The 8,566-nt window shown below is 48.2% G+C and overlaps 1 protein-coding gene across 1 annotated transcript in view; it reads left to right on the plus strand.

The window, feature by feature from the left end:
* The window catches only part of LOC142564284 (uncharacterized), a 111,913-nt gene extending 105,697 nt beyond the window's left edge, over positions 1–6,216 (plus strand). Inside the window, exon 3 of the mRNA XM_075675229.1 lies at positions 910–6,216. Coding sequence (XP_075531344.1) covers positions 910–1,440 — 531 coding nt within the window. The 3' untranslated portion in view covers positions 1,441–6,216. The remainder of the gene's footprint in view (positions 1–909) is intronic.
* The last annotated feature ends 2,350 nt before the right edge of the window (positions 6,217–8,566 follow it).

The raw sequence follows: 8,566 nt of genomic DNA on the forward strand, positions 1-8,566 counted from the left end.
TAATCGTAATGGGGTGGCCATGTGCAGCGAATCACTGAAATTATGGTAGGCACAGCATAAAGCAGATAACCGGTGATCTATTCGACTAACCGAATTTTCCGAGAGAAAGGAAACAGAGTTGAGTATATCAGATTATGTTGTGTGATAAAATTATTTCTAGGCATAAGGGCAAGTCAGTTGACGCGGGACAGTTCTAATCGCAGATCTCCGGCAGACACCTTCGTCGTGCAGTGGACAGAGATTAAGGTGGCAGTGATGAATACGATGATGATGATGATGACGATGACGATTATGATGATGATGGTGACTGTACTCTACGATTTGTGGCGTTCCATGCACTCATGCACGTCGGTTGAGTTGATTCGGCCCACTTGTCGAAGTGTCATCTTCAATTTGTACAGATGTGTTGCCTTGCCGGTGAAGACGCGTACCTGTTGGTCGAGTGAAAGCACCGGACATTTCAGGCCCCCGAATGAACAGTTCTGCCTTGCTGCTTCTATTTCTAAAATTATTTTGCCTTCACCTCCAACCACTCTCACAATTAACATTTGCATTTTGTGGAGTCACATCTAGTTCTACAAATATGACTGTACAAATTACTGTAACAGTACTGTGAACGGGTACAGAAACGTCAATGCAATATTGCGTTGATGTCTTAGTATGGTTTGTGGTGATGTGCAAAGTAAGGAAGCAGCTACAACAGAACATGAATAGATCGATGGCGGTCGAACAGATCCCTCGTTCGACGAGTATTTATCGCTTCCAGTCGGGATGATCGTGCAAACCCTTTGTATTGCTTGAACAACAGAACGAGTTACTGAAGTGTGATTTTCTATCGCATTTTTTTCCTATTCTATTTTTGCTCTCTGGACTCAGAAGCACCTTCCTCTCTCGTTTTCGCTGCTGCAGGTCAAGATCTGGTTCCAAAACAGGCGCTCCAAGTACAAGAAGATGCTCAAGGCTCAGCAGCAAGGCGGCAGCGGCGGAGGAGGCGGCGGAGGCGGTGGTGGCGGCGGAGGCACGCCCACCAACCCGGGCAGCGTGGGAACCCCTCAGCCTCAGAACCAGGGCCCGCACACGCCGAACCCGGCGCCCGGCACCCCGGGGCCCCCGTCGCTGGGCCCGCCCAACTCGGCCGGCACCCCGCAGTCGCCCAGCGAGCCGTCGCCCGGTCCGCAGAGCCCGCCCACGAGTCACCACCACCACCATCCCCAGCACCAGCAGCCGCCGTCGCTGTCGCAGCATCACCCGTCGCATCCGCATCACCCGCATCACCTGCCGCACGGTGCCAGTCTGACGCCTCCCGCCATGTCGCCGCCGCTCGGCTCGTGGGAGATGTCGCCGGCGGCGGCCAAGGCCGTCGCCATGTCCAGCTACATGCCGCAGTACACGTGGTACCACCAGACGGACCCTTCCATGAACCAACAAATCCTCACTTAGCGCCGCTCTTCGCCGCCATGGACGTGTTTTTTTCCTGGACTGTTTTTTTTCTCCTGCTTTCGCTGTGCGTGCGTGAGCGTGGCTGTGTGTGTGTGTTCGTGCGCATGCGCGGTATGTTGCGTGGGAACGTTGCACCAACTGGTGCGTGGGCACCCTCGTCTGCGGTGGGTGAGGACATCGTGTGGAAAAGAACTGCGCGCTATTGCTGGTCTTGTACCGCGCGCACGGTGCTGGCGCAAGTCGCCCGTAGTTGTTCGTGTGTCATGGCGGGTAGCGGTGTGTGCGAACGGCAGCCATCGGCAGCCGGTATTCGACAAGCCAGACTTCAGGGGGCCCATAAGTGCGCCTCATACAGCACTCACTTCCTTAGAGATAAATGTAATGGAATAAAATAAAGGAGTGTAGACGCGCAAGCTGTTGTTAGACGCTTAAAGTGTCAGCGTGATGTCTAAATAAAGGTGCCCGTTGAAGCAAACCAGGTGAAAAGCTCAGAATTTAGGCGTGCTTATTTAAGAGGTCGATATCGATCACTACATCAAGCAATGCAGAGCAGATTTCTTGTTTCAGGCGAGGGGTGAAACAGAAGCCTGCACTTGGAAAACTGGCTTGCACCCAGCGTCTAAGCGCGCGCGTACCGACCAGTAGGTGCTCGTAATTTTCTCAACAGCATCGATTCTCTGACACGGACCACACGATTCCTCTGCTTGATTATTGATAATATATGCTCCGTAGGCTCCAGATGCCTTCATGCATAACATAAACGCTAGCCCAGAGTCTAGCTGAGCTCATTGGTAAGCCAATTGATTCGGCTAAAGTTGCCCCGTAAAAATCACTGCTTAATACTTGAGAAGTCTGACATTGTGACGGCCAGGGTGGTACATGTACTACCTTACAACGGTAGCGTGCTTTCCGCAATGCCTAGGCGGGCGTGGGCTGCGTGTCACGTGACTGCGACTGCGCACGGCGTGTGATTGCATTCGCGTTCATGTTTGATTGTGGTGTGGTGTGCGAAAGCTCGTGTTTGCTTTTAAAATGGTTCAGTGGACTTGGACTGCAGTTACGCCTCAAACAGTCCCAAGGCCGTTGAATGGCCCTTGTGTGCCGTGTGGACTGTTTTCCTTTTTTTAGGTGCACAAACGCCCGTTTTCCTCTGATTTCCCCAAACGAAGTTCGTTCACATGTACGCGCAAGGCTGGATAATGCATTGAACAGAAAGAACTGTGCAACAGGGGTGTCGCCTCATTGTCCTTATAGGCGCTCCTAACCACATGAAGCGCTTCTTCTGGCGTCAGTGTCGCGTTACCTCTGTCGTCGTCGTTGCGCCATTTTAAAGCCGACTCTTCTGCAGCCGATCTCGCAGCGTTCTTTTCAATTACCATCGTTTGACTACGAGCATGTCCATCGGCTTGCTGCAGATGCCGACGGACGGTGTGTGACTGTGATGGATGGACGCTTGAAAAGACGCTTCATGTAGTTGACGCTTAACGTTTTAGTAACATAAACTTAAGCCAAGCAAGCCTACATTTATTGATTGTCCTCTGCGAGCGACGTACAGAAAGTGACTTTGGTTGCCGTGTGCATCCGGCAATCTAGAACGCTTTCGGGTAGAGGGTGTCGACTGAATCGGCACATCGCCTCCTGCCGAGCTCCACTGCTCCTTTTGCATCTTAAACAGCGGCCTCCTTTGCACACAATACGGTTAGTTGAGCGTGAAAGAGTCTGGCCCGCTGCATATCCTACATGCATCGAAGCGAGCTTGTTAAGCCGGTAAACCGGCTTTGTCCATGACTTTACATTCAACTCACCATCACCACCATCATATTCGCTCGGCTCAATCATCATTATTTGGTTGCCGTATTTCATTAAAAATTGTGAGGTTTGACGTCCCAAGGCAACTTTAGGGCTTTGAGGTACGCCGTAGTGGGGGCCTCCGGATTGATTTTGACTATCTTGAGTTATTGGATGCGCACCTGAACCTAGGTACGCGAGTGTTCTTGCGATTCTGCCCCGTCGTATAATGCGGTCACCGTGACTGGGAATCGAACCCGCAACAGCATGCTTAATTGCAGCCATGTTTCATCGGTAACTATTTTATTTGTCAGCGACAAAACTGCTCTGCAAGTGAGTAATGAGTGAGTAATGCTCTGTAAGTGAGCCAAACTTCCTGATCGAAGCATTCCGCCGGAAGCGTTCTACAGGCTGTCTAAATTCAATTTCGTAAGAGTCCTTGCGAAACGTCCTTTCTCAAGAAAGGACATGGGTACGCTTGCTTCCTGAAATCCCTAGATCCCGAGGGAATCTCGCCATTGTTATTCCCGTATGACGTCACCCCTTTTGCACAGATCTTTGACTTCTCCATGGGTTCATAATTCTCGCCGCGTTGTTGGGATGTGGCCTCGGCGTAAGATTTATTACAAGCGCTCACGGCAAAGCGGCATGCAATAAGTGGCAAAAGTCAATCCCAGAATGCATAGTTCTACTTCTGGCTCAAGTTAATGGCCATCTATCTCGCTGGCTCTTGACTTTTGACCCACCAGCACTACAGATGAATTCCACGTGACGTCACGGGCACTAGTTCATGAAGTACCAGTTTTGTGCGGTGCTGGTCGGAATTAGGAAGGGCGGTTATTTTCTGTCTTCATTTATTCTTTGCTTTTCGTTTATAGCCCAATAGCATGACTGCTGTGACGACGTCTGTGGAAGTTCACCTGTGTGAAGTTGGGAGCTCGCTTGACCAAAGCGATAGCAGTCAGCAGCAACTTAAAACCGAACGTGAGAAAAATTCAAATCGCAGCACAACACGGAAAAGAAATAATGTTCTCGAGCCATTCGCTACAAACTACAGTGCTTTATTTTTGGTTAATCGTGCTGTAAACTGATTGCAATAGAGAAAAAACAACAGTTACATTCATCAGAAAATTCTCCCGGCTTATTTCCTTTTTCCTTTTTGTGCTCCCGTTTGAATAGTCTCGTTTAAGTTTCGACTGAACAAGACCAGACGTCGCTTTGCGTCGAGGAATGGTTGTTGAAGGAAAATTGTGTACAGCTACCGGTCGGGTGATGCTGTCGACGTGTAAAAGAGTATTTAATTTTTGCCGAAATACCTGAAGGAAAAAGAAAACTTGACGAGGACATTTCTGTTCACTTTGTGTTATTTCTTCTGACCTCACGTGTGTCGTGGTTCTCCACGCATTGTACATAGATATATGATAGAGTGCCGCGCGGAAATTCATCTGCGATCATTCTACACGAAGCAGCCAGATACGTATAATGCGTGAATGCAGCACCCGGCGTTTCGGTAGTCAGTGCCGTGGAGAAATCTCTGGTTGGTGCCGAACTCGAATGCAGCCTCGGCTTCCTGGCCTCAACTTGAAACCGGTTCTTGAAACCTGCGTACTGCTCACTGAACTCCAGTATACAGTTTGTTCCAGGATATTATCTATAAAAGCCCAGTATTTTTTCATGTTGTTATATATAACAGCGCTTCAGTTGTCACCGATTTAAGATTAGGCAAATTTCGCGTATGATTGCGATTTTAGTGTCGAGAAGCCACCGGAAAAAGTCGCCGCGCAATCTTTCTCAGTTTTATCTCCATATAAAAGCAATATAACGAATTACCTGATATAACGCAGAGAATATACAGTTTCTCGCGGATATGAGCATGTAACAAATGTACGCTTATAACGAATGTCGGATATAACGATGGTATGTGAGTGTCGATACGACTTCATTGTAACGACTGTCTATTGTATAGAAACCTACGGAAGAAAGTGCCGATTGTACATTCAGAGCGAGAAAAATTCGGAACAGGTATAGCGTTCGAACCGCTGGTTCGACGCAAATGCCGATGGCCGATTAGGGGAGATCGGTTGAGTGCGATCGATCGATTTTCAAATGTCTCAGACACACAGGCTTCCCGTTATAAATACCTCGTACATTGGCGTCATTGCGAAATTTCGATCGAAGCGCTATAAACCAGATGGTCCTGTTCAGCGGCTCTACGAGGTTAAGGACAACAATATTTATCATAGATTGTCCTGCGCAGCCTGATCTTTCTTTAATAGTTGACTGTCCGTTTAAAAGACAGAAACGGAAATGCTTAGAGCAGTGATAAATTCTCAGATCAAATAATACGTCCGTAATCTGGGAACAGTGACCACTACTGCTGCTCTCATTGACACTTTCTTTCTGTATAAAGAAGCAAGCTGCTGCCTTAGCGAAATTGTTCGTTTCCAGACATGGAACACGTATTTAACTGTACAGAAGCTGCCTTAGAACCCTCTTCCTCTGGAAGTAAAATATCTGCCGCCATAGCAAAAGCGTAGACTTCGGATGTGCAACTGCAGAATTACCTGGAACCAGCTGCGGAGTTGCAGCATTCACTTCACGAACGAGCGCAATAAATACCGGGCGCCGTTGAGACCAAGGATCGGAGGCTGCTGCCGACCAGAAGGACAACTGGAGACAGGACGCATGTGTCTTGGGCAATCTTCTCACTGTGTCTTGATGCCACTGGCGCTTGATCCACGTCGGGTGCTTGTGTCTGTGTGTGCGTGCGGATGGAGCGTGCATAAGTGCGCGCGGGCGGGGCGCGTTCTGTGAACGGACACGTGCGGTGCGTTGCACCTGGCTGGGCGGCCTCTGTCGCGGTTGTGGCTGCCAGCATTTGTATATTATTTTGGGAAGAAAGAGAGTGAAAAAAATCATGAACTTTGTTGAAGAGAGTGATATCAGAGAAAAAGAAATAAATGTCGCTCAGTTGTACATAAACCTTCACCACTGGAGTCAGTTGTCCTTTCCTTGCTTCTTTACAGTCAGAATAATGTGTATCCTAGGACCCATGAGACACCCGATCCGAAGGTCATCGGTGGACAAGGTGAAGATGGTTGACATTTGGTTGCTGTGTTCGATAGGCTTCAACGCGACTGGGTTAATGTGTATATAATCCTGTTACGCGGGCCCTCTCAGCGGTCGTTGGCCCGTGTTGTAGTTAGGCTCATTCGCAGCGTTAAGCGGAATTTTCAACAGCCATCGACATCGGAACGGCAGTTGGCTTGAATTCAGACCAACGGCGGCCTAGAATAGTGGGGACTGCGGCGTCGTACCCAAGTTGACTGTTCTAGAGAACGTATGCGAAATATAGCTTTTATTATATATAAATGGCTATGTGGAATGTAATTTGTAGCCAAAAATAAAACTGTATAGTCAGATTAGTTCTTTAAGGCGCATCGTAAGTGCGACTACGTGATCGGAAGAACGTAGCTGAACGGCCGTGGAAACACCAGTTTTTGTTTGATTCGGCGGTCGTTCAAAGTCTCCTCGTAGCAAGAGGGCTGCTCCTTGGGGCGAGTTGGAATGGTACATTGTGTGTGTGTGTGTGGGGTGGGGGGGGTGCTTTTAAGACCGGGAAAGAGTAAGGCACATTCTTACACCATTTGCTTATCTGCGTGCCTTACTATGTGCCTACACTCTAAGAAAAATCCCGGGGAAAACGGGAGTAACTGCGCCGTTAGTCCTAAAAAGGGCGCTTTCGTCCCTCAAAGGACTAACTGCATGAATGTGCGGGCCGTGTGCAAATTTCGGAGAGTAAGTGTTTAGTCCCCGCTCGGAAAGAGAGCAATGGGAGGACGAACGGCAACAGTTACTCCCCAGGCACTTCGCTGTTTTCGTCCGTGTCATGGAGCAATGCGGCGAAAATGGTATTGTCTATAAATCGTGAATGGTTCGAAGTTCGTGCATTGTCTACTGAACTACATGCAAAGCAACACCTTGCCTCTTCGTGAGAAAATTACGTGAAACTTAAAACTGGAATGTGAAGAGGCATGCCCTTCGTGCGCACCCCATAAGTGAGCGATACACATTAAACGCGCAAGTCATTGATAGACGGCTAGATTTTCTTGGTCTATAGTACCTAAGTTCCTTCCGTTCCAAGGAGGTTGCGAACTGAAGCGATGTGTAGCTCAAACGGCACGCGCTAAGCGACAGAGAAATTGCCCTTCTCTGTCGTCTTCGGTGCCCCGTTTGAGCTCGCTACACGTATACATGGCGTAGTGCCTCAGTTTAAATCACCCTAAAAATACTCGGGCTGATTTCTTTTCGCAGTCGCTTATGGTTGCAAGTACACTCAACGTTAGACTCTGACTGCATAGCTTTCACAAAATACAGTCACGTTTATATTGCCGCACTTGAGTTCCCATGCTTAACCTTGTCGAAATAGCCCGTCTTGCCAAGCAAGCGGCGTGGTGAAGTGGTTAGAGTGCCTGACTTGTGAGCGTGAGGACGTGAGTTCGAATCCTGCTGTCGGGCACGTTTTTTTTTTCAGCTCATTCATTTTTTTATTAGGGTATAAATGCCTATTTTAATTAATTACACCTTTGCGGAGCATCGGAACGAATTAAAGTTACTCCCTTGAGGACCATCGGGCAGGGGCAACTGTTAGTCCCCGAAGGAGTAAGCGCATGGGGAGTAACAGTTCATCCCATGTCAGTTCGTCCCCAAAAGGACTAATGGTTGTGGCAAATCAGTTAGTCCCCAAAAGGACTAACCTCCCTACCCCTTTTAGTCCTTTTTTTCTTAGAGTGTATATTAGAAGCGCACACCTTCACAGTGTCACAAGGATATACGAGTGCACGAAAGCAAAGAACACTCATTTTGACGGGACGGAAAGAAGACGACCCATCGCTGACACTTCGATCATGTCACAAAATAAGTGTCTGCTGTTTTCGCCAGAAGTATGCGAAGTATGCGAAGTATGAGAAGTATTATACATATATATGTTCGAGACCCTTGTTTATTCCAAAACGAGGGTCTCGAATCTGGCAACATCGATGCCTTGAGGTAGCATATGTGGCTTTATTGACCAGTTGCCTTCACCCAAAAAGGTCACGTGCTCGTAACGCCTGCGGCAGAAAGGATGCTCCACATCCGCTGCCAAGGTTTGTGAATGGTGGGGCTGGCTAACACTCACTTCATTTTCGTTAACTTATAATTTATTTAATTCAATTAGTAAGTAAAAGTAATTTGCCCTATCTTTCCTTGGCGTCATTGTTTATTGGCCTCTCATCATATCGTTATCATGATATCATTATTGAACGTCTTTGCTGTCCACGTCTCCTTTTTCCGCAGC

This window comes from Dermacentor variabilis, chromosome 11, assembly GCF_050947875.1.
Source record: "Dermacentor variabilis isolate Ectoservices chromosome 11, ASM5094787v1, whole genome shotgun sequence".
Taxonomy (NCBI): domain Eukaryota; kingdom Metazoa; phylum Arthropoda; class Arachnida; order Ixodida; family Ixodidae; genus Dermacentor; species Dermacentor variabilis.